The sequence below is a fragment of the Pteropus alecto genome, unplaced genomic scaffold, assembly GCF_000325575.1.
Source record: "Pteropus alecto unplaced genomic scaffold, ASM32557v1 scaffold86, whole genome shotgun sequence".
In the NCBI taxonomy this organism is placed as follows: Eukaryota; Metazoa; Chordata; class Mammalia; order Chiroptera; family Pteropodidae; genus Pteropus; species Pteropus alecto.
Genome location: NW_006442109.1, coordinates 10,021,301 through 10,048,210, shown reverse-complemented (window position 1 = coordinate 10,048,210; position 26,910 = coordinate 10,021,301). Strand labels below are relative to the sequence as shown.

General features: G+C 33.5%; 1 protein-coding gene and 1 non-coding gene across 8 annotated transcripts in view; both read right to left on the bottom strand.

Moving 5' to 3' along the window:
- Positions 1-26,910, bottom strand: part of DPP8 (dipeptidyl peptidase 8) — a 50,827-nt gene that overhangs the window by 5,057 nt on the left and 18,860 nt on the right. For all 7 annotated transcript variants that reach the window (XM_015595962.2, XM_015595963.2, XM_006920253.3 and 4 more), the window contains 14 exons: positions 22,824-22,934; positions 21,546-21,674; positions 20,926-20,987; positions 19,177-19,277; positions 18,320-18,497; positions 17,302-17,461; positions 14,090-14,169; positions 11,431-11,583; positions 11,004-11,139; positions 9,730-9,875; positions 4,577-4,723; positions 3,199-3,351; positions 1,818-1,960; positions 1,276-1,387 (listed from right to left, as the gene is read on the bottom strand). In XM_015595962.2, coding sequence (XP_015451448.1) covers positions 1,276-1,387; positions 1,818-1,960; positions 3,199-3,351; positions 4,577-4,723; positions 9,730-9,875; positions 11,004-11,139; positions 11,431-11,583; positions 14,090-14,169; positions 17,302-17,461; positions 18,320-18,497; positions 19,177-19,277; positions 20,926-20,987; positions 21,546-21,674; positions 22,824-22,934 — 1,811 coding nt within the window. The remainder of the gene's footprint in view (positions 1-1,275; positions 1,388-1,817; positions 1,961-3,198; positions 3,352-4,576; positions 4,724-9,729; positions 9,876-11,003; positions 11,140-11,430; positions 11,584-14,089; positions 14,170-17,301; positions 17,462-18,319; positions 18,498-19,176; positions 19,278-20,925; positions 20,988-21,545; positions 21,675-22,823; positions 22,935-26,910) is intronic.
- LOC112469912 lies at positions 5,309-5,439 on the bottom strand. Its single transcript, XR_003042764.1, has one exon. It is a non-coding gene; the product is annotated as a small nucleolar RNA SNORA38 (small nucleolar RNA).

The window sequence follows — 26,910 nt, the reverse complement described above, 5'->3', positions numbered from 1 at the left end:
TGAGTTGCCCAACATGAACTCAGAGACTTTTCTAATGAGATCAGTGGTAATATTTAAAAAATACTGTATAATGAAATGAGTCGACATTTAGAAGATTGGCATAATGCAGTGAACCAGTATTTTCCAGGTGACCAATGCATGGGTAAAAGGATCCATTTGAAGTACAAGATCCAATAAATTTTAATATAACGAGAGTATAAAAAGTTTATAGATACAGCTTCAGATTCCATACAAAAACCAATCTTAAGAAACTGTCCAGTTTTGGTGTAGTATCAAAGAAGAATTCCACAATTATCTCAAAAGGCTAAAATAGTCCCCCATTTCTTAACTACATATTCTGTGAGGCTGAATTTTCTTCACTTACTTTAGCCAAAACAACATTTCAAAACAAACTGTATGTGGAAGTAGCTGAGAATCCAGGTGTCTTGCTTATTAAGCCAGACATTAAGAGAATTTACAAAATGTAAAGCAATGCTACTTTTCTCAATAAACTTTTTTTTGTTTTGTTTTGGAAAACAGTCCCCCCCTGCAATAAAAATGTGATTTTTGTTAACATGTAATAGTTTATCATTATTTAAAAATAAATATTTTTTTCTTAGTTTTAATCTTATATGAGAAATAGTGACAGACATAATCCACATAAACAAAAGCTCTTTGGTATGTAAGAGTCCTGAGACTAAAATGCTTGGTAACTGCTGCCAGAGACAAATATCTCATAGTTTACCTATATAAATGTCAACTGAACAATAAAAAAGAAAAAAGTATATTTTTCATTTCTTATGAGCATATAATCTATGCAAGTAGAAAGGAGGAAAAGTTTTTTTAAAACTTTTGAGTAATGGAGCAATGGAGGTGGGTAACTTGCTGGTTTCTGCTCCAATGTCAATATAAAATTAAATTAAAAGACCATATAACTAGGTCCTAAAAGCCTTTTATGAGAATGAAATCAAGTAACAGTTCCCCACCCTTCCAAGGGGAAGAAGAAAAACAAAGGAGGATAGTAAATGGACTGTTGTCATCTTTTCCATGATTACAAACTGAAGGCAGGTAGAGATACACAAGTCATGTAATCCAAGGCCAGTTTTCAACCTGACTTCAACAGAATCTTAATTTTTACCAACTAGAGGCACGCACTACTGAGTAGGCCTATTACTTTAGTTCTCTTAAGCAAAGAACAGCCACAGCTAAAAATTCAGCCTTACTCCACAGTCTATTATATTTCAAAGTAATCAATCACTAATCACAAATTTATTTAGAAAATGTAGAAAAACTCACCTGTAAATCATATGGCTTTCCAGCCCTCACTAAAAAACTCAGTAATATACTGGTGTGTGCAAAATGGACATTCTCATCCAAGAATCCATGTAAGAGCAGTAAACGATTTGGTCTGGAGAAATGTAAATATCAGAGGATTAGGCAAAATAGAGTATTTGGAAAAACCATTTAATTCCTTTAAACTAATTAATTATGTTAACTTACACTGTAATGTCAGAATAAGGACTGAACATTTTTAATATTAAATTTGTAATATGTTAACCAGATGCTATATGTATGAAAGATTTAAAAAAATAAAAAGATCATGTGTTCAGTTTCCTAAGATATTAGCACAGATAGTAATTATGGCATGTTCTTAAAAAAAAATCACAAACATTAAGAAAAAAAAAAAAATCACAAACATTATTTGTAAAACACCCATGTCATTCCAGTATTCTATAAATATTAGACTTGGTAATAGCATTTGTAGTTTTCATTATTATTAACAACTTTTTAAAATATAATTTTAAATTTATAATCTTAATTTTAAAGCTTACACTTACTCAGAGGGGAACTTTTCTGCTTGCATGGCCACAGATCCTAAGTAATAGCCCTGTTCATTCTGGTCAGGGTGACCCATATAACGTTCTGTGTAGCCTGTATCATAGAAGATCCACAGAGTGACTGGGGCCCCAGCAATAGCAACCTATATAAGAACAATGATAGTCAAGTGTGGTCCAGAAAAGAATGGCTAGCAATGGGAATTTCTAACTGCAAATTTACAGGCTAAAATTATCCTTAGGCTTTAGCCTTACGACTGAGGATACATGGTCTCAGGCTACTCAAAAAAATCAAAGTGGAGTGCCAAGGTCAAGAACTTGATACTTTGGGTATCAGTTAGTTTCTTGTTCCACAGACATGTGGAATACCAAACCCTTAACCTGGGCTAGTTGAAATACAAACATGGGCCCCTTTGTTAAAAGAGGAGGTTGAACCAGAACATATGAATTTCTCAGTGTAAATAGATTCTTGGACTGGAAAAAAATGTGTGAGGAGTGTCAGTTTTATATAGGAAAAACAACTGTTTTTTTTTTTTTAGCTTCTGTTGGTAATACAAAATTTAAAACAATGAATAAAATATATTTAAGACTAAACACTTGCCTCATTTTAAGGCTCCTACCTACAGTTTTACATTGAATATTCTAATTACTTTCTCGACAGCTGTATGCCTGAGAAAATTATAGCAGTTTTCAGAATTTTATTGTTATTATAAATAAAAATTATCCGAATATAAATGAAAAAAACCCTATCATTTTTATTCTTAAAAATAAAAATTATTTTTCACTGTAAAATAAAATTATGTTATTGAAATATAAAGCAGAAAACCACCACTCATAATTCCCACTCCCTTAACAACTTTAGCATCTTTATATATTTTCTTTTACATTGTTCTAAGAAGTTGTTTACAGAATTGTAAACATCATTTATATTTTTAATACAGATTTACTCTGGACTTATGATGTGCCAAGCACTGTGCTTGGCTGCTTAGGATACAGTGAGGCACATGGCAGACAGCTCTGCCCTAAGAGCTTGCAACCCAACAGTTAAACAAGTAACTGCAATCCAATATTGTACGTTTATGTGTTTTAGTAATCATGAGTAATGCCCATAATCTTTGGCATGTATCTATAAATAGCCAAAAACTGGTCATCAAGTTGACAAGTATTTTTTCAATATATAGATATGTAAACATCTATCTTACATGGATAGCACAAGTTGATAGATATATTTATTACCTCACATGGTTATTAAATACACAAACCCTAACATTCCATAATACTGCCAACTCTGTAAACCTTCAGAAAATCAGCATTTTCTCATATCCTCAATTTACAAAAATTTCTACTTTTATTGGGAAAAGAAGTACAATAGAAAGTCACATACCCTGAAGATATCTGATCTCTGCATTAATGCCATCAGGGAGAGGTATCCTCCATAGGACCAGCCATGGATGCCCACACGATCTAAGTCAATGAAATCATATCGAGAAGCTAGATATTGAAGTCCCTCCACCTGGTCATCAATTTCTATTTGACCCTGTCAAAAAAGAGAAAATTACACTGATTCTAATAAAAAAAAAAGTTCTATTATAAGAGTGCTTTTAAAGTGATAAATGTTTTTGCTAAAAATATCTGTAGTGTTTTAGGTTAGAATTCATTATCAATTGAGATTCTGTTGCCCGAAAAACATTTTGTAAAACTCAATTTAGAGACAGGGGCCTATAGCTTCTGTTGCTAGCCTGTCCTAGAGTTTAGTTACCCCTGAGTCATAAAGTTTGTTTCAACTGCAACACAAACTGTCCCATGTCATATGGGTACTTCCCATTTCCATTTGTTCTGTTGTCTGCTAAGAGGTCAGCATCTTCCTTGTAACAAGCCTTCCCATACCCAGACAAAAAATTAGCTCCCTTAAGTGGTTGACTAATTTTACTTCTTTTTAAAGTGTAATATAGTAAAGCAGAAGGAATCATTCTTGAGGCCTTATCTTCCTATTTCCCCATCATCTACCTCTAGGAACTGAATATACTGTTTATTTAAAGTCCTAATTCCTACCACCACCACCCTTGTCTGTATTACTAGGCCTGCCAGTGCACACGATCTCACTTCACTGAGGCTAAAACAAAAATAAAAACAAAAAAACTTACATGAGAATACAACATAAGGTCAAAGAACTGGCTGTGAGAGAAAATCCCCATGTCTTACTCAGCATGTCCAATACACTGGCAAACACAGTAACTGCCTTACTGTGCAAAAGGAACATCGGATTCTCATCATTTCCCAAAGCAGCAGAAAGGACATGGGGCATCTCTAAAAGGTAGCATTTAAAGCTTCCTGTAGAGAGAAAGAGGCTTGTCACAAGGAAGGCACTAACCAGTTGGTTTCTCTCTTCACAGAGGACAGAACAAATCTCAATTATTCCTCTCAATAGTGTATAGGATCCTGAAAGCTAAATAGTGCTGCCTTCTGGCTAAACTGGACATACATAGAAAGAGAGAGTACTTCTATATCTGTATCAAAGAGGTTCTATTTCAGCTCCCCAAAGTTACTTACAAGTAGACAAAAGCTAGCCTAATGAATGCCAAGTTGCATCTTCCCTCCCATCCCAAACTCTAAAACTAGAACCCTCCATCCCTCTCTCTCCTGCTCGTGCTCTCTCGCTCACTCACAGCCCCTTCCTCCTGACTCTCTCTGGGATTTCACACCAAACAATGCATCAGAATATGTAAACGTCTTAAAAGAAAACTGTTTTTATGTTCACACACCATTTTATATTTAAAGGCGCCTTCAAACTTAAGCCCTCGGTGACAGGACCCCCTGTTGTCTATCACTACGACCACATAACCCAGAGAGGCTAGGGTATTCAAACGGAAATACTTGACTCCTTTAAACCGATTATTCACCAACTGCACCTGAGGAAGAAACACAACTTCAGTAACATTTATTAAATGGTAGCATACAAAAGCATGAGAGGCAGGACATTACAAAAAGTAGAAAGCTTAAATTTTTAAATATCATTTTACCTTTAAAATAACACTTTATTTTCTTGTGGCAAGAACACTTAATGTGAGATCTACTCTCTTAATAAAATTTTAAGTGTACAATATAGCAGGGGTCCCCAACCCCTGGGCTGTGGACCTATACTAGTCCGTGGACTGTTTGGAAAAGGGTCATACAGCAGGAGGTGAGCGGCGGGGAGCCAGCGAAGCTTCATCTCTATTTGCAGCCACTCCCCAGCGCTAGCATCACTGCCTCAGCTCCACCTCAGATCATCAGGCATTAGATTCTCATAGGAGCACTGGTCCCTGGTGCCAAAAAAGTTGGGGACCGCTGCAGTACAGTATTGTTAATTATAGGCAATGTTGTACAGCAGATCTCTAGAATTTATCTTGCATAAATGATACTTTATGCCCATTTATTAGCAATTCTCCACCACCCCTATTTGTTCTTAAATCAACTTAAATCTTTTCATGTTTATGTTGCTTCTTTTCTTTTTCCTATGTGGGATGGTTGGTCTTGAGCCTGCAAGGAGCAAGCTGGCCCCAGACTTCTCCAAGTCCGTATTTCTTTGCCTCCAATTCTTACGTGTCCAAAGATGGGAAACCACAGACACGCCTTTGTAGGAGGGTACTTCTTTTCTTTGTTAACTTCACACTTAATTCAGGGCAATTACTGAGCAACTGGACTTTACAACTATAACCGAGATATTAATTACATACAAGAGAGTTAACCTACCCTATAGAAAAGGTTACTAAAATAATTACTTCTACCCTGAAGAACTGTTTCATTCAAATGGCAGAGACAAAGATAAACAGATCATTTTTCTTCCCTACCCGTCTCTTCTGGGATTATCTCTGACCAACAGCAGGAAAACTTAGTATTTTAATGAAACACCATGACCAGTCCAGCTTCTTTTTTCCTGTTACACAAATCAGTTCAAAGGGTAGAATAATTCTTAAATCACTTTATTGCCCTAGAAGCTATCTTCAAAATGACTGGGAAATTAAATGTAGTTTAGAGCTTCACCAGAAATAAACTATCTAGGGAAAAGGGGACTTTAGTGGGCAGAAAGTTACAGAAGTTTAAGGTTTGGTGGACATTAAGATAGATATTAAACAACAAAAAAAATGTTCTGGCAAAAATGAGAAAGTTTTCTCTCGCTGAAACCAATGGGAAAACCAAGTCAGCCAGGAGTTAAATAAGAATCAACACTAACTTCACTCAAAAAGTAGCTACTGAGTACTGGGCTAGATTGGGGGGCTTCGGAGTGGTACAGAGCATCTTCTTTCTGAACTTTTGGATGTTAGTACCACTGTAACGACTGTTGAACTGGCCTTCCTGTTTCTATTCTTGTCCTCTTATAGTCTATTCACATGGTAACAGAATGATGTTTTAAAAATGTAAATCAGATCTGATTTTGTAGCTTAGCTCCCTCAAATGATATGGAGTTTAGATCAGAATAAGACTAAACCCCTTACTATTGCCTTTGAGAGCCTACATTATCTGGCCCTTAGTGATTTCTCTGACCTCATCTCATACCATTTCCTTCCTTTTACACACTGTATCATAACCTAATCTTATTTTCAACTATATCAAGTTGATTCTAACTTCAGGACCTTGACAAATATTTATGATGCTTCCTATGTTTACTGTTCCCCCTATCTGGAATGCTCTTCCGTCAGATCCTTAACATGGCTCATTCCTTCTCAGCCTCTGTACCCTCAGAAATGTTCCCTGACCTTCCTATCAGAATTTCTATTTTAATCACTTTGCCATCTTCTTTCCCACCAAGTATTCATAACAGTTCCATTATATGAAATTATGTATTTTTCTACTTATTATTTTCCTCACTAAGCTCCATGAGGGTAGGACATTAGTCTAATTTGTTCACTGTGGTATCCTCACTGTCTAGAATAGTACTTGGTACATAATAGGAACTCAATAACTATTTGCTGAATGAATGAATGAAAAATTGAGATAGGAGAATGTTTTCCCTTCCTACCATGGGCAAGGGGGCGGTTTTTGGTGGGCAAAGGTATTTTTTTTTTTTTTTAAGGGAGGGAGTTGAAAAAAGAAGTAGTAGGCACAGAAGAACTCAAATATGAGCATTTAAAGAAAACTACTTCACTTCTTTACCTGTTGTCAGGCACAGAAGATGGTCTCAAATGCCTAATAGGAACATTTTCCCCCAGAGCCAGTTTTTCTGCCTTTGGTGCCTGGAGGCCTACTACTTCTGGAAGAAGAGAGTTAGATATAATACCTCTGGCACTGAGAATTCAAAAGTCTCCTTCAGAATTAATTCTTCAAAACCTGTGTCCTATTATCACCTAACCTGCTCTTTTGTACATTTATATTTGCAGAGCAATGTCTCGCACATAGGAAGCATCATAAATATTTGTCAAATAAACATTTTTAAACACACAGCTGTTACCAAAGAGTTTAAAGGACTAAATAAGCCTTAATGACTTTAATGGGAGATATTGTTTTTCTTGGATTTCAGTTTTGTTTGACTACAGATGTTGTTATATTTAGTGACAAAGTAATTGACCTTGTGTTATAAACTGGGACACTTTGACCTGTAAATATACCAAAAAAGAACATGGTTTGGACCACTTATAAGATTTGTTCAAATTTCACAAGGCTATTGTGTGCCATTACAAAGACCTGGTCTTACATTAAGGATCCTCTTCATAATTAACCCAGATGGAGGCATCAAAAAAGAGGATTAATTGATTTCCCAGTGGGCTGAAGTGCCACAGACATTCTACCATATAATCTCCTGGGGAAATCTCCCTGCAAACCGAACACCAGATTCTCCTATGGCATCACCAAATTTGAATGTTTTCAGAGAATATTTTGAGAAAGAAATTGTTTCTGTAAGTGTAAAAAAAGTACAGTCATATTCATAAAGAACTTCAAACAATTAAACAATTTTGTTTTAACTGCACTGGCTAATACTTCTTTTTATTATGGTAAAATATACATAAAATTTACCTTTTCAACTATTTTAAGAGTACAGTTCAGTGGCATTAACTACACTCACACTGTTGTGGAACCATCACCACTATCCGTTTCCAGCACTTTTCATCATCCCAAACAGAAACTCCATACCTATTACACAACAACTTCCTATTCCTCTCTTAGTTCCTGGACACTTCTATTCTACTTTCTGTTCCTATGAACTTGCTTATACTAGGCATCTCATACAAGTAGAATAATTGAACATCTGTCCTTTTATGTCTGGCTTATTTCACTTAGCACAATGTCCTACAGGTTCATCCATGTTATAGCATGTGTCAGAATTTCTTCTTTTTTTTAAGGCTACATAATATTCTATTTTATAGCACATTTTGTTTACCCATTCATCTGTCAACGGACACTGGGTTGCTTCTACTTTTTGGCTACTATGAGTAATGCTACAATAAACATTGGTATGCAAGTGTCTGTTCAAGTCTTTGCAAGTGTCTGTTGAAGTCTTTGCTTTCAATTCTTTGAGGGTATACATTCAAAAATGGAAATGCTAGATTAAATTGTAATTGTTTAACTTTTTAAAGAAACACCATAGTTTCCCATAGCAATTGGATCATTTCATATCCCCATCAGCAATGCATCCGAGTTCTAATTTCTCCACATCCTTGGGAACATTCGTTATTTTCCCCCTTTTTTTTTGAAAATAGCTATCCCAGTGGGGATGAAGTGGTATCTCTGTGGTATCACTGTGGTTCTGATTTGCATTTCCCTCATGATTAGTGATACTGAGTATCTTTTCATTTGGTTTAGACTTTTTAAACTTAATTACTAATATAAGGAGTCCTTTAGTTTTAAAATCTAGATAAATCAGCTAGTTTTTATAGTGTATTTTTCACATATCTCATATATCGTTCCTTCACTGGAAAAGAGAAACACTCTTCTTACTTAGCCTTAATATCTAAGTAACATAACAAACATATAAAGCTTCTGAGAGTGTTCTGTAACTTCTCTTTTGAATTTCTTTGTATTAAGCCTTTTTTTAATAGTTTATGAAGATTTGACTTCAAGTTTTGAAGAAAAGTCTAATTTAACTTTTTCATGATTTACATATAGATGACATAATACAAATGTTAATCATGTTTTATTTGTAAAACACAATAATGGCAAAGTGATTTAACTTGAATAGATCATCACTGAGTTTGTGGTTTATGTAGTTATTTTGTGTTTACCTTTTAGATGACTTGGCATCTAGATACATCTTCAGATACTGAATAATTGGGTATAATTATAAAGGATATTTACTAAGTCCAAGAGTTACATTGTAAAAACAGTATAATTATACTCTAAGTTCTTTAAGGGCTTGTTGTAAGACATATAATCAAGAATAAACGTTTAAAAAAGTTACCAATTAACCAACTCATCTACCCAAAATACTTTGATAGTCAATGGAATGTACTTAATACTGAGATGCTAATATTTAAAACAAAAACTAGCTGATAAATGTATTCTAGTCTGCTTGAGACATACCCTTAGAATAAAGAAGAGGAATTCATTAGACTACCAAAGCTTTCCGAAAATATCTGTGAAGACTTTTTATGTACCAATATATTTAATTATTTAATTTCATTCCCAAAACAAATTTCTCTACATAGAAAACAACACATTTACCTGTTGACATGAATATTCTATTCCCCATGAAACTTACAGTCCTCACTGGAAATTAGGAAATTGATGCTGATTTACAAATTACCCATCTAACAAGACCTAGCTTCCTAAAATCCTAAACTGGATAATTAGAACTGGATAATCATAAGTCAGAGTTTAACAGCAGAGGCCCAACAATGCTTAAATCTCAAACAACTGACTAGATGTTTAAAAAAATAGATCACACACACACACACACACACACACACACACACACACACATAAATAAATAAAATATACCCACCTGAGGACCACCATATATGAACAGTACAGTGGGGTATTTCTTTCCAGGTTGTAGATCATGAGGTTTGTACAGCATCCCATACAATGTAAATCCAGTAGTACTATCAAAAGAGAAAATTTCTGGAGGGGTATAGTCAGGAAGAGGTCCTGCAAGGAAATAACATACAGAGTTTGTAAGGGACCTTCTTATGGGAGCTCCATAATCTGAGCTCCATAAACCCGCAACCTTACACACAAATAACTGACCATTCCCCTTGCAGGTCATAAGAAAGAAATTAAGCAAGAACATTTATCTTTACAAAAGAAAAGCTAATGAACATCAAATTGCTTCAGAAATAGATATAGAACATTATGAATAATCCTTGGAACCTAGGAGGTATTTACATGCAGAACTATAGAAATACTTTGTGCTCAGTTCGGTATAACTTATGGTTAACACATATACCTGATTAGAAACTGGAAGCACAAATTTAACTTAATCAATTTAACTTGTTCATGGCAGATGCTCAAATAACATTTGTTTCTGATTATTAGAGAATAAGCCCAACCAGAATCCAGAAAAAAAAAGAAAGTCATGATCTGTCTTTGGTTTACCAAAACTATACAGACCTATCCTAAGTCTGTGTATATTGGAGGATATTACAGTCTAAGCAGAGATCATCACCATAAGCAGAGATCATCACCATATTACAAATTCTGCTTGTGGACATTAGAAAGTACCTATACTCTGTGGTTTTATATCGTTAACCCCTTAGCAGGTATTTAATGTGTGAGAATACTTAACAGGAAAAAAAAATTGAGGGATAAAGTGGTTTAAAAGATACATAAAATCAGTCCATTCTTTATGTTGAAAAAAGCATTTTAAAAATAGATAATTTGCAGTGCTTTTACTCTCATACAGAATGAGTCTTCTATCCTATAGTCAGACGGCTATTCTAAGTGCTTTAAAAGTTTAAGAAAGCTACCAGCTGGTTATTCCCTTAATAAATGGTTTCCTAGCTGATATATTGACTATATTAATCATATTTTCAAAAAGGTCTTCCAGACCTGTTCCTGCCTGCTCCTGCCTGCTCCTGCTCCTACAGTAGGAGGTGATCCATATTATTCAGCAGTTGATAGTACAGGAGGGGTGGGATCAACCTGAAACCCAGCAGCTCAGAAACAGGCAGTGGTGAGAGATGAAAAGACTCTGCTCAGAAAATGTGGACATATCACACAGGTCTAGTACACCAATGTACTAATCCTACTTAAGATCAGGTTCAGGGAAATGAGTACCTGCTGAATCCAAAATGGTGGCCCAGAATTCCTTTGTTTTGCAAGTTGAGTCATCTTCAGGACTTGACAGCTTGTAAAGGGACACACAGTGTGGATTCTTCTGGTTACTATACTTACTTATAAAGAAGTCACAATGCTAGAGAGAGGAGAAACAATTACTTTTTCCCCAGGGAAAAGTAACAAAGGTTATCTGCTACTACATCTGTACTGATGCTGTATTAGGAATATAAGAGTCTGACCATTTATGTACATATGCAATGCAGAGGTTAAGGCTAAGCTTTTTAAAATTTTTTCACAGAGAATCAGACTTCTGCAGGTCAATTTCACCTATTTTCATATTATTCAAAAGGAGTTTTACATGAGCAGAGGGTTGTTGTTTTTTTTTTTCTCTATGATAGGAAACCCTTTTCAAATAGGGACCTAATACCTGGCTGATGCAGCAAGAGTGGGAATAGCCACGGTCAGTCAGCCTTGTCACTTCTCCAGGATTTACATAACTGACCACATACAGGTGATGTTCTAAAGGAGAATCTTTGGTGCCTTCAAAATATACCAGCTTTCTGACTTCATCAACCTGGATCTGTCAAAATAACAATATAAAAATAAGTGCTAGTATGACCTTGGCAAGGTCAGTAATTCAACCAACAATCTCTAATTTTATTCAGAATCATTTGAGTCACCCTTTGACTTGTGCTTCCTTTTAAAAAAATGTCCACCAATGTTAATAAACTTGTTGGTTTGTTTATGACTTATACCTAGCTAAGAACAGATCCTGTCTAGAAGGAAAAAGGACACCACATAGAGTTGTACACTATTAGTAGAGTTTCCTATAGGGTCAGAATGTGTGCTTTTCTTAAAATACAAGAACTATTTAATTAAAATGACAACCCTCTACAGGAAAAAATAATAGCTATATTGCAGCTTAGGTCAACTACTCATGTATACTTAACAGAGCCTAATTTTAGCATCCTGTGTATTTCTCAGTACTGTATTATCTTAGGCAGTACTTTTTGGTCTTTTGTATAAATCTGTAAAAGTGTTTTTCTCTATTGGACTGGGGAATAATTGAACTCAACAGCAAGTAAACTCACAGATGAATTCACATAATATTCTTTCCAAATCCCAAGATTCTAATGAAATGGCTTTTATTCTTCCTTTAAAAAATCTTTTACCAGCCTATTCAAGCAATATTTAATAAAATTCAAATTCTTTTACACACTAAAGAAAACACAGATACAATTCTAAAAGCAAGTATTTCTAAATGCCACATTTTCTCCAGGAAGCTTCTTCTTCATTGTTAAACATTTTTAGCACACATGGATACAGAAATAAACACAGTTGAGATTACATAGCCCCATACAACAAAAATGGAAAGGGTACAAGTGATAAGGAAGATAGGAAAAACATTCATGAAGCTTCACAGGTATGTGTTAATTCCATGCAAAAGGTTGAGACTGGTTCTAGCAGTTGGGAGTCAGGCCTTTCAAATTTGAAAAATAACTGGTTAATTCTTTACCCCCATCTATAATGGTTCTTTTCTATTTCATGTAACTACTTTATTCTACAGATATATCAGAATCACCTGAGGGGCTATTAAACATATTGCTGGGTCCTACCACTACAGCTTCTAGTTCAGGTGATCTGGGGTGGGCCCAAGAATTTGCATTTCAAAAAGTTACCAGGTGATGGTGATGAACTGCTGCTGGTCCAGAGACCATACTTTGAAAAACCACTCCTCAAAAGTAAGCAGCACATAGCCTTAAAAGTCTCAAATCTTTACCCAATTACTGCCATTAGAAATCTTTGCATGGGAACAAGGTCACTGGCAAAAGTAGAGTGGGGAAAAAAGGTAACTTAAAAAAAACAAAGCAAGGATAGACGGGAAAATAGAAGAGTAAGAAAGAAAGACACAAACATAGTACATAAATAAGCATGACATAGACAAAGAAGAAAAAAGATACACAAAATGGCAAGACATTTAGGTTGCCCAAATAAGGTTCAGATCTGCATAAATAAAATTTTGGGGGTTCTCTCAGTATTGTCCAATCATTACACAGCATGAAATTTACATTAGTGTAATTTTTTGTTATCAGAGCTTAGAATTCCACAATAAGATTTTTCTCAGGTGACAATAATATCCAAGGTCCCTAAACAGAAAAAATATATATTTGGATATATAATCAGAAGGCCATATGAGACTCTCAGTGAAAATTAGACTATAAAGGTAGCCTATTATATTCTAAAGTTTTTACCAATGAGAACAAACCTGGGACCTGGATCTTCATTCTTTCTCTTTGATTACCTTGGGGATTACAAGTGACTCTTATTAGTAGCCAGCATACACAATCCTTCAATAAATTTCCAAATCAATGAGAGGAAATCATAGGCCTTCACTATAATCTTGGTAGTATACATCAACTTAACTATGTATCACACATATAATGGGTGGAATTCTTAGAGATCTCATGAAACTGACCACCTAACTGAAAGCAGAAACAAATATAAAGTACTGTGAAAAGCAAAAGAAAAAAATTAGAATTCACTGAATTACTACAGAAAGCCAAATGCTGAAAGTGAAATGGTGGGTAGATTTCTCTCCTTTTCCTTACCAATCTATGCTCTGTATAAATGTCCACACCACTTTTTGCAGATGGTGGATGAAACTTTAAATTTATGAGATAAGATACAGGTGAATGAAAGAATCACTACCTCAGTAGTAGTAAATGCAATTTCTAATGTAGAAATGACACAAGTAGTTTATAAGAGATTTAAAAATAATTCTCAAACTATATCCTAATTTACAACTTGTTAGACTGGAGAAGTACGGACCAGCCCTTTCCTTACTAAGTAGCAACGCTGTATCTGAAAATGGTGACCTTCGGTAACCATTATACATCTAATACCAGGGCTATAAAATGGGTGAGATTTATATCTTAAGATTCTTCCTTTCTAACAACTTGAGTTCTTTTAGGCTTAAACTTATCATTTTCAAAACACTGGATTCATATGAAGTTGTACTACTGATTTTTATTACTGCGTACACAGGAGATGTTGACTAAACATATTAGTAGAATAAAAGAACATACATTAGATCCATGCCGACCAAGAACTTCCCATTCACCACTGGTAATTGCTATTTCCTCTTTGACTGGACACTTGAAGTCACCTAAAGATAAATATAGTTATAATTCAGTACTTTATACAAGACTATAAGCAAACGAAACAGTAAAAAATAGTATTCTAAACTTTTTTTTTCTCCCAAAAAAGGTAGATTTAAAATTTCAAGTTATGTCCAGGGTCATGAAAATGTTTTGGAAGTAGTTAGAAGTAGTAGTTGCACAATGTGTGAATATATTAATGCCACTGTTCATTTTAAAATGGTTTAATTTATTTAATGTTATGTGAATTTCACCATAATAAAAAAAAGTCCACAGTTAAAAAAAAAAACTCCAAGTTATGAGTCCTCATAATACTCTGGAATAATGATGGAATGATCCATGAAAGTAAAGTAAAAACAGCAAAATATATTCTTATGGCAAAGCCAGAAAAGAACTCAAAAAATTTCTAGACTTTAGGGTAGACAAAGACATCTAATGGGTCAACAAGGCATTTGTTCTAGAAATGCCAACGAACTACTTAAAAAGCCACAGAAGGGAAATTTTAATGTAATTATTTTTCATTTGCCAAAAATAAATTGGGTATTCCCATAGTAAATGCCAACATGCCCCATTTGTCTTTACGAAATTCTGTCTTGGTAGGTGAGGCTCTCAATGGTCTGAGGAGGTGGTTAAAAAATGGAAACTATTTCTCTTTGCCTAGTTACTGCTAGCTACGGCTGTGGGAAATGACAGCTGAGGGCAGGCTAAGATGATGAGATAGTACAGGGGTCTCACTCAAATTTTTAAAAATTGACTTAATTTCTTTCCTTAGGTACAAAAAATTAACTTAATTTTAAATTTTAAGGCCGGGAAATAAATATTATTTAATATATATATCTCTCAAGTATTAACAGTTTCATATCATAGCTCCTTAAGGAAGAAAAGTGAAAGGAGGAGGAAAATAAAGTGGACTTGAAAAGAAATGAGGAAGACCTGGAGCAAGAAAGACTAAAAAAAAGGAAAGAAAGGGAAAAAAGAGGTAGACAAGTTGAGGGGCCCAGAAATAGACAGTGAGAAGGAACAGAGGCTAGGCATTCTGAGATGAATGTTAACTGAGGTAACAGCATTTCTTACAATCTTCAACTAGAGTAAAACATTTTAAGTTATACTTTTTATTACTGTCCCCAAAATACTGTTTTAATTAACTACTATTTACTATTCACAGCTCTCTGACCAGTCTTTGTCACTAAACTTTCTGGAATTCCATAAGTGAATTTCACTTCTGAACAACATAGGGAATGGTAAGATAATTTCACACTAAGGGCCAAGTTAAACTTAGGCTCTCAGGGAAGAAATTCTCCATCTTAGATAATATAAGGTCTTACCTGTTTTTTAAAAAATTAGGCTAAGGAAAGAAGCAGAGTCACAGGCAGTATTTACTTTGCAGGTCCTAAGACTGAGTTCCCTTATCTCAAAAAAGAATGATATTTAAAAGGCCACGTTAAAAAACAAACAACCCAATTAAAATTTCAGCAAAGGATTCAAAAACTCGTTTCTCCAAAGATATTCAAATTGCTAATAAGCACATGAAAAGATGCAGAATGTCACTAGTCATTAGTGAAATGCAAATCAAAACCATAATGACATACCACTTCACACTCGCTATTACCAAAAAAATCCCCCAGAAAATAACAAATGTTGGCAAGGATGTGGAGAAACTGGAGCCCTTGTGCACTGCTAATGGGAATGTAAAACAATGCAGCTGCTATGAAAAAGAGTACAATGGTTCCTTAAAAAATTAAAAATAGAATTACCATAAGATCTAGCAATTTCATTTCTGGGTATATATTCAAAAGAGTATCAGATAGATATTTGTACACCCATGTTCATAGCAGCCTTATTCACAACAGTCAAAAGGTGGAAGCAACCCAAGTGTCTGTGGAGGGATGAATGGATAAACAAAATGTGATACATATATACAATGGAGTATTATTCAGCATTAAAAAGGAAAGACATTCTGGCACATGCTACAACCTGGATGAACCTTGAGGACATTATGCCAAGTGAAATAAACATGTTATAAAAGGATTAATACTATATAATTCCATTTAAATGAAGTCTCTAGACCAGTCAAACTCATAGAGACAGAAAGTGGTTGCCAGGGGCTGAGGGGGAAAGGAATGAGGAGTTATTTATTTTCCACTAAATTGTGTATTATTTATTAGGTAATTTCAGTTTGGGAAGATGAAAAAAGTTCTGGAGATTAATGGTGGTGATGTTTGCATAAAAATATATATATACTTAATGGCACTAAACTGTACATTTAAAAATGCTTTAAATGATAAATTCTGTTAGGTATAGTTTACCATTGTTTTTTTTAAAAGGCTATGCTGAGTCTGTTAAGTTACAAATGGCAGTTAAGCATATAACACAACATCATAAAGTGCCTACTATTCTAAAACAAACAATTTAAGTAGAAAATCATTAACTCAATTTTTAAAAAATCCTGAAGTATTCAAAGTACCATTTCACTTTTTCAAGGCTTACACATCCAATCTGTATTACATTTACCAGAAGGAAAATATCACTCTTTAAAAGAAATTAACTTCAGCAGACATAGTATGTAATTTCACTTTGGGCAACAAAATTATATGAATCTGAAGAGCTATAACTATACATTAACTTCAATGTAGATGGTAACAGTATAAAAAACATCTAGTATGTAAAAATATCTAATAACTATATAATATTTAAAAAACAGCATTTTAAATCTAAACATGATATGGGTTCACTTTAAACAAATTAAAAATTACAGTCAAGGTAAAAGTAGAAAGTAAAACTAAGTAAACCCACTATTTAGAGATTATCCACTATTAACAGTTTATTATAAATCTATCAAGAATTTTGTCCTATGGGTTGGAGTCAAGTTAGCAGAGTAGATGCCAACTCACAACTCCTAGAATGTCAATTTCCAATTAAGGTATTGCAAGTATTAAAATGAACATACTCATAAAAACAAAACAAATACCTTTGTCCTGTTTTTACACATGCATTTGTATTTTAGTTTAATTTATGTATCGAGTTTAATGAAGCAAGTATTGGTGCTTACAAAGTATACAAAAGAGACATTACATTACTCTGCCCCTCCCACCTTCTGCCCCCAACATTTTTTCTTTTTTAAATAAAAAAGAATTTCTTACTTGGGGCAGGCAGTCCGCCACTGGATCGTTTATATTTGCTCTCCTTTAAAATGGATGTAATTTTATATAAATGACGGAAACCTGTTTTGCATTCAGAGGCAAAAATAAATTCAATTTCATCTTCATGACTTTGGGGAAAAACATGAAAGATGTCATGGATCTGTAAAATGAATAGCTTAATTTACTATACACATTAATGAAATTACTACATAAACAAATTAAGCTAGAGAAAGAATTACTTGATAAACATACTCAAGTATAAATAACTATCAGTGTTAGAGGCTACGGTGTATTTACAATTATAGATTTTGCCTGGGCCTTTCAGATTTGTCTTACTTTAGTCAAAGACTTCACTCATTGAGAAATAAATGTTCCTAAATGGAGAAAAAAATGACCAAAACCTTTTTCTTACTCATCATCGCTGTAATCCTTTGAGATATTGTTTAATAATAAAAATCTTATTATAGAAATGAGAAAAAGTTTTTTTCCAAAGAGAAATATTTTTTCCCAGCATTTTATTATTAGTTTCCAAAGAGAAATATTTTAATAGTTGAAAAGACATGTTCATCTGTTTTAGGTGAATCTTATAAGGCCTATATACAGCAAAAGAGTGAGCTGGATTTATTTATTTCATATCTGTTTAAGTTTTTCCCACTAAATTGGAAAATGCGAAATTCAATCCAAAACTGGTATATTTTGGTATAGTTTGCCAACTCAAAAGAGAAAGTCCTTTCTAGACTTTCCTCTCACAGGCACTGATGAGGCTGTATTTTCAATATCTGATATGTCCAAGTACAAGGGCAAATCTGCAGCCAGAGAGATGTCATTACAATGGCATCTACTTTCTACCTATAAACCTTTCCATTCTGGAACCATCATTCCAATTTGAAATGTTAAAACCATGCAAATAATATTCTCATTTTGAGCTTAAAAATTCATTTTGATAGTTTGCTATAAAACTTAATTTGCTTTAGCATTCTGAAAAAATATTTAACCAAGTACAGGAGAACGGGCATACATTTATCCAGATGTCTGTTGTTTCCTCATAGATAATCAGTGGCGTCACAGAGTCAGGCACTGACTCGATGAATCTCTGTCTTTCCATGGCATCATCTTCAACTGGGATAAATAGTTCAGGCGAGATCAACACTATCTGTAAGCGAGTTTGGGAACGATCTAGTAGGATGGACCAAGCACTATTTAAACAAATAAGAAAAAAGAACCAAAAATAAAGCAAGCTCTCAGAAAATGAGTAGTTCCCTATTTTGTCCCCTAGTACCTGTGAGTTATTTCTGTACTCACAATGAAAAAATTGCTTTGGTATATGTTAAATTATCACTTACAAATGGCTAATTAAAAGTATTAGTTTATTCTACACTTATTTATCAAAATTAATTTTGAATGGAGTTTTAAAAAGTGCTTTTCTTTAAATTTTCAAAATTGCAGATGGCCTTTGAAATTGTTTTCTCTCTTTAGGGAGAAAATGCCAGCCTCATAAAATTTCTGTTGTCTACATTAGATACAGAACTATATATAATCATCTTCACATAAGGCTCTACAGATATTTCTGCTTAAATTCATTTAAAAAATACACACTTAATGTGAGCCTTAAAGTCATATTATTTTAACCACAACACTTTGAAACCATGACTGGCTAAGTAAGAGACAGAATTAAAATGCAATGCACCTATGCTTATAGGATTACAAATCTACAAGTCCACTTAGTTCAGGAAAAATTTTTTGTGCATAAATAACTACACTGCAAATTTATATGTAAAGGCAGCTCCAACTGAAAGGAAAATCTAATAGCATAGACAGTTCTATAGTTCTAGATCCTAAATTATTTGTAAAGAAGTGACAATTTAACATACGCACTATTTTCCCTCTGGAGTCCATCCGGCTCTGGCAATATATTCAACTCCTTCAAACAGAATCTCAAAAGGCTGAATTAGTTCCTTATCTATGACATCTATAATCTATTAAAAAAAAGGAATCTAGTTATAAAAGATTTAGATAAATAATTAACTTACTAGTCTACTAAAAGCATTATCTTTAATAACATATACTTTTTCAGACTTAAGTATTTATAAAGGCATGCAGGATATAGCAAAACCAGCAGCAGTAAGTTGTGGGTTACCTATATTTGTGCTCTTTATGCCAAAAAAACCACAAGAATTAGCACAGTCTAAAAGTCTTTGCCCCTGAATTTATACTAACAGAACTCTTGATAATAACTGGAAAAGTTAAGTTTTAACCACTTTAGACTCTAGTATCTATGAAAAATAATAGTCCCTAGTTCCTTATATTTTAGCCTAAAATATTATTTGCATAATACATTAGAGAAATGGCCCTGCGTAAGCAAACATTTTTTATTTAAAATCTAGTCAACACAATTTTAAAAAGTTTTTTAAAAAATGAACAAAGGATCTGAATAGACAGTTCTCCAAAGAAGAAATACTAATGGCCAATAAACAAATAAAAAGAAGCTCAATATCATTAGCCATTAAGAAAATGTAAATCAAAACCACAATGAGATACAACGCCAAACCCACTAGAATGGCTATAATAAGATGAAAAGTAACAAGTGTCGATAAGGATGTAAAAAAATTGAAAACCTTATATAGTGCTGGTGGGAATATAAAATAGTGCAGCCATTTTGGAAAATAGTTTGGTGGTTCCTCAAATGGTTAAACATCAGAGTTATATGACCCAACAATTCCATTCCTAGGATCTAACCAAGAGAAATGAAAACGTATGCCCATACAAAAACTTGTACACACACATTCATGGTAGCATTATTCATAATATCCAAAAGGTGGAAATAACACAAATGTCCATAACTGATGAATGGATAAATATCTATACGATGGGCTAATAGATAATAAAAAGTATAAAGTGCTGCTACATGGTGCGACATAAATGGAGCTTGAAAACATCATGCTAAGTGAAATAAACTAGACTAGATATTGTATGATTTCATTTACATGAAATATTCAGAATTGACAAATCTATATTGAGAAAGTAGATTAGTGGCTGCCCAGAGCTGGGTAGCATGGGGAAGTTGAGAGGTAACGTTTAAGGGATTTCTTTCTTTGGATGATGAAAATGTCCTAAAACTGACTGTGGTGATGGTTGCGCAACTCTGTGAATATACTAAAAGCCATTTTAAACTGTATTATATGTGACTTGTACCTCAATAAAGCTGTTTTTAAAAATCTCAATTAAATCTATAATCAATCTTGTGTGCATTCAGCTTATAAGCATTTGATTGTCCAAATGGACTACATTACAAGAGAAATATGGGATATTTAATTTACCATAGACATATATCCAACACAGAAGGTAACTCACCAGTCGATAACCAGTATTTTTAAAATACTGATCTAGAGCATTAATGAAGGCAAAGAGCAGAAATTATTGGAAAGGAATGATAAATATGCATGGCCCCATATTCCTATTTTGGGAACCAGCATGAAGTTTTCAAAAAATAAAGTCAACCTGAAATCATGATCCACAGATGTCTCAGCAAATTCAACAAGTCCAAAAAATAAAAAAGTGTATCTAAGATCTCTACTAGACTGACTAGTCAAATGACATAAAAAGTCAACAACATTTTATACTTACCCTTCCCTCAGTATCAATCATTATTTCTGACATCTTAAAAGTGACTTTTGGATTTGCTGTGCCTTTAGAAAGAGACATAAATGAATAGTAGTGCCTATCCCAAATTATTCAAGTTAGTTTTGCCAGATCAATATTCTTTACACTTAAGTAAGGAACATTGTACAGTCAGAGCTTTAATGCATAAGAATCTCAGAACTCCATCACAAATTCACATAGTTTTTAATGGCATTAAAAAAAAGAAGTTGAAAAATATCAAGAGTCGGTAAGAAAGAAGAAAAATTCTGTATCACTTTATAAGTGAAATGCTATAAACAGAAAAATGGGAAAAAATTACCAATTTATTAAAGACATTAGCACTTAAAATTTTTATTTCCTAGTAGAGACACTTTTTTTATTCATTTCTTGAAATAACCAGTTTTGTGCACTTCTCCACCTTTGAAAATAATTAAAAAGGGTCAGCCTGTAGTTAAAAAAAAAAATCTACTTCAGTGTCAATAAACATCCCATCCTTACCAAGGTAAATGATCAATGCTGACCATAACTTTGGATGATTCCAGAGAAAATCTCGTTTGGAAAGTAGAAATGAGTGAATATAAATGTCAAGGGAAAATATATAGTACCTGTTTTAGGATAACGAAATGAATCTGCTCTCCTTGTTTCCAACATAGGGGATGTAACATGAATAATCTCCACTTCGGATTCATCATTTTCTTCATACAAAATTCTAAGAATTTTGCTGCCACTAGGAGCTTAAAAGGAATTTAAACGTTAAAAATTCAGAAGAATTATTCCAGAAAGTAATCATAACTGACCATTCCTCTAGCATTATATTTCCCACTGTGAAAAATAATTTATATTCAAAATATACTGCCTTTTATGTATGAAAATATCTCTAGTCATTGCAGTACCAAGGTGAGTTACTGCTAAGCCATTTTTACTGGCTAAAGGATACTTTTAAACAGGGAAAACAGATATAAAGGACTTCAGTCCTTGCATATCTTAAAATGCATTCTTTATTGAAAAATATATTAATTACATTTCTATTATTTCCTATAATAAAATAAATACTATTTATATAGAGTCTAGCTTTTTTAATGGTTTCTCTAATCATATCGAAATTTTGCTCTAACAAATAGACTTATGACAAAATATTTTACATATTAAATGTCAAAATCTAAGACATGGCTTAAAAATAAATATTTTTCATGGTCTCTTAGTGAAGTGTTCAGAATGCTAGCCACAGTCCATTAGTGGATCATGAAATCTATTAATGGATCATAAATGGCATTTAAAAAATACAACAAAGAATATACACTAGTACATTATATATAAGGATAAGTATTGCTTAATGAAATTTATTTTCGGTTTTCTACGCACAGTATAAGTATAGTGTATTAGGCTAGAATGTAAAGCAAATTTCTAACTAGGTCATGGTCAACATGTTTGAAAGCCATTGCTTTACAGAAGAGTTTCTCAGGTAGTAAAATACTAGCAAATTCACCAAGGAAAAGGGATTTGTGCCCTTTCTTCTGATCCATTCATACACTAATTTGGCCATCTGTTCATGCAGACTCTCTAGTCAGTCCTACAACTCATTAAGGTGTGCTATTTTTTATTTTGCCACCACTGTTGCCACTAACATTACCAAGAACAGCTTCTAGATGAAAAACTGGCAAGGTTAGTTGAAGGATCTGAGCCACTAAACCACAATACAATTGTTTTTATTAGAATTCATTAAGGTGGGATATAGCTTGTATATTCTAAATAATTATTGGTAGAATCCAACCTTCGTCACTTCAGAATCTCCTATTCAGGATTTAGAATCTGTGCATTTAAACTAATTGGGAGTTGAATCTCATAATATTTTAATTGACCTATATTACTGTGAACTCCCTTACTTGTTTCAGCTTCTGGACACCACCAATAGCCAGAGTATCTATCGAATTCTTCTTGAAGAACAAAGGTAGCAACTCCAGCTGATCTGGGATCCTCTTCCATGTTGGCTAGCTCTAGACAAATAGAAAAGGCAAAATTGTCACAGGAAGTTCTCTATCTTTTCATAGGTACAAAGCAGAATGATTCAGTTTGTTCTGAAAGGCAGCTGTAGTATAGTGGTGAGCTCTGGAGCCACATGGACTAAATTCAAACCTTGGCTCCATTATTTACGGACTGATCACCCAATTTCAATTCACTGAGGTGTTCCAATGGTAAATGGGATTAAGAACCTACCTTTTACAGTTGTTATGAAGATTCATAATTGTGAGTTAATTTACATGAAGCATTTAGAACAAAGCCTGAATCACAGTATGTAATCCTTTTAGTTAGAACCACAGGAAAAAAAATATGTATGTAAAGAATCATGCTGATTTGTAGCTCTCCTACACAGAGAAGTACATTTTTAGACCTAGAATGGGTCTTACGGATAATGTAATTAACCATTCTTCTTCCTTCCTCTGTCTCTCATTTAATTAGAGCAGCTCAGCTTTGATATGATTCACACTTAAGTTTCTAGCAAATAGTTTAAAGGGAACTTTTGCTTTAAAAACAAAAATATAAGATTTCATGACATGGGGTAATGCTTACAATGTACCTAAATTAAAGAAAAGCATATTATTAAATTGCATGTATACTGTGATTCCATTTCTAAAAATGTTATACAAATATGTATTTTAAAAAGTATTGGGATATAAACCAAAATGTGGTTATCTCCAAATACTGAGACTATGGACAAGCTTTTTTAAAAAGTTGTTTTATAATTTACAAAATCTTAAGTGTCCCTTTTAGTTTTGAAAGATGTATATACTTTTATAACCATACCCTGTCAAGACAGAATACTAACAGTCCAGAATATTTTCTCATGCCCCTTCCCACCCAAGGTACATTTCTGCCCAGAAGCAACCACTGATATGATTTCTATCACCATAAGTTAGTTTTGCATATTCTAGAATTTCATATAAATTAAATCATACAATATATATTTTATGTCTGTCTGCTTTTGAGATTCATCAAGGTTTTGGCTATTATGAAGAAAAATGCTATAATTATTCTTGTTTAAGATCTTTGTGGATGTAGGTTTTTATTTCTCTTGAATAAAGACCTAGGAGTAGAATGGCTGGGAGGTATATGTTTAACTTTATAATAAACTGCTACAAAGTTTTCCAAAGTATTTGTATTATGTTATATTCTTACTAGCAATGTATTAAAGTTCCTCTCCAACATTTGGTGTTCATCCTTTTTACTTTAACCAGTCTACTGGGTGTGTAGTAGTAATATCTCATAGTGATTTTCATTTTACAGGCAAGTTTTAATGCATTATTACTGTTTATCTATATTTTCTTATTGTCTGATTATGAATGTGCAGTCTGAACCAATAATCCCTTACTCAAAAATTTTGAGTCGAGAAGTGTTTGGAACTCAGAATTTGGGGGATTTTTCATATATTATACATCTACCATGTAATTATGTACCATATCCAGCAGGGTAATCGGATACCCTGTAATCAAATACACCAATATTTTTGCAGTTAACATATGAATTGGCACAGTAAGTAGGATTAAGATTATAAATATTCTCAGGTCAGTCTTGCCACCAAAAGAGTTTTAGCATCAAGCTAATGAAAATTAAGCTAATTTTTCAGTTTTTTTTTTTTTTTTTTTAAATTTTGGAATCAATGATATAGCCCAAACCAGTACTCTTATATTTTGTTCTCCTTTAGATGTGAAAATAGGTACCACTCATTTGTATCTCTCTATCACTTATTACAGATCTCAATTATTAAGAGTTATTTATTACATGAATAAATTGTATCATCTTGTTCTCCCAATAAAATATGTCATTTGAGAGTAGAGGCTGGTATTATATTACTTTTAAATTTCTTTATTATACTAGGCAGAGAATAAATACATATACATGCTGATTGACTAAACGAAACTAAAAGCTGACTTTCTCTTGAAAACCTATTGTGAACAGGGGAATAAGAATGATGATGCTCACTCTCTACTTATTCTATCTAAACACATAATATTTACTATATTCCTAAATACTGTCCTAAACACTTCACAAATATTAACTCATTACAATCTCATAACAACCCTATGATGGTATGCTATTAAACTTTTTTTAACATGCTTTTTATTATTTTATTTCAAAGTAATACGCAGTAACCCTTCATCTTGACCAAAAAACTTAATTAACCTTTTTATAGATACAGAAACAAAAAGGTAAATTAAATAACTTACTTAAAGTCACGGAGCTAAGAAATCGTAGATGTGGGACTCAAATCGAGATAGTCTGGCTCTAGATTGTGCTAACTACTACACTAAACCTGAAAATAATATACCACACACCTGTAAGTACAGAAAAGAAAATAATAAAAAGTACTATTACAGCATTTTGCAGGGTTTCAGTGCTTTCTACTTTAAATTCTGCCAATCTTCACAATAATCCTGTGTGGAAAACAATTCTACAGAAGAAAAACAGTCTAAAAAATGCCTTAATTCTATAGTTTCATTGAGATATTCAATTCTTATTCAATTCTGTATCCTTAGTTCCTGCCACATTGCCTGGCACACAGGTACTTAGTATTTTTGTTGATTGAATAGCTAGAACAGATTTCTTGACTCCTAATCCATCTACCATCAGAGCTTTGTGGTCCCAGCCTCAAGTACAATAACTAGTGTATAGTGAGTGTTCAAAGCTTGTTGGAAGCATGAAAAAATTGCAAAGATTTCCAACCCAGATTTACTAACTACCAACCTAATCTTTCTACTGCCATTGGTAGCTGTTCTGATTCCGACCCCAAATGGAGACCCATTAAACACCAAAACACATACTTTTTACTTAAAAATTTCCCCACTCCACTCCCTTTTCTCTATCCTATGCTATGTTCTAGTATTAAGCCATAAAACCTGGATAGTTGCCAATAGTCAAGCTTTGATGTCTAGTCTTGTGCTTCTCAAATATAAGTTTTACAAAATACTCAGAATAATTTATCTACAATATGACTCTGATCACAATACTCAACTGCTAGAATGTTTCAATAGACCCCCATATCATGATAAAGACCATGTTCATTTATGTGAGATATAGGCTACTCTTGTTCTGGCTCTTCTTATCTGCCAGCTTTATTTTCCCTACTTCTGACTCATACCTATACTTTAAGACCACTAGACTGCTTCTAACTCCTTACACATCATGGTGCCTTTGGCATCTAGACCTTTCTCAAGCAACCCCCTCACCTGGAGTGTACTTGCTAATGTGTAGTCATTGTTTAAGATCAGTTTAGGTGTCATCTCTTTTGGGGAGCCTTTCCTGATCACTAATTTTCATTGGTGCTCTCATAACACCCGCCCTATGTTTGCTTCTTATCGTTCTGTTTTGTTATTTGTTTATATAGTTTCCTTGAGGGCCAGAACTTTGTCTTATTTAATTCCGTATCTTTAGTTCCTGCCACATTGCCTGGCACACAGGAACCTAATGTATTCTTGTTGACTGATTGAATAGTTAGAACAGATTTCTTGACTCCTCATTCAATGGTCTATCAATGTAAATTGTTCAAGAAAAAGTTTCTCCTACAATACTGATTATCCTGATGAAAATTTGCTGTCAATACACTCATATCTAAAATAACTTATTAAGAAAGATGTTCAATAAATCAGCTTTTGAACATTAGATTAAGCAAAAGTTAGACAAATTAATTTTTAGAATGACCATCCCTCATTATGGAGTTTATTCTTAAGTTCTATGTCACATGTTCAAAAAAAAAGGCAGTACATTATTTCCCATCTTTCAATTGTATGAAAGCTTTAGAGGAAAACGCCTACATTTTTTCTATGCTTTGATAGTGTTTAGTATTATTATGGTCACTTCAAAAAAAATTAAACACTTCCACAATACACAGTTCTACAAAGTTTTGTTTTTTCTATTATGACAAAATAACTAAGTAAGGTCTTCAAAAAAAGGAGATAAAATTTCAGGGAGTTTTTA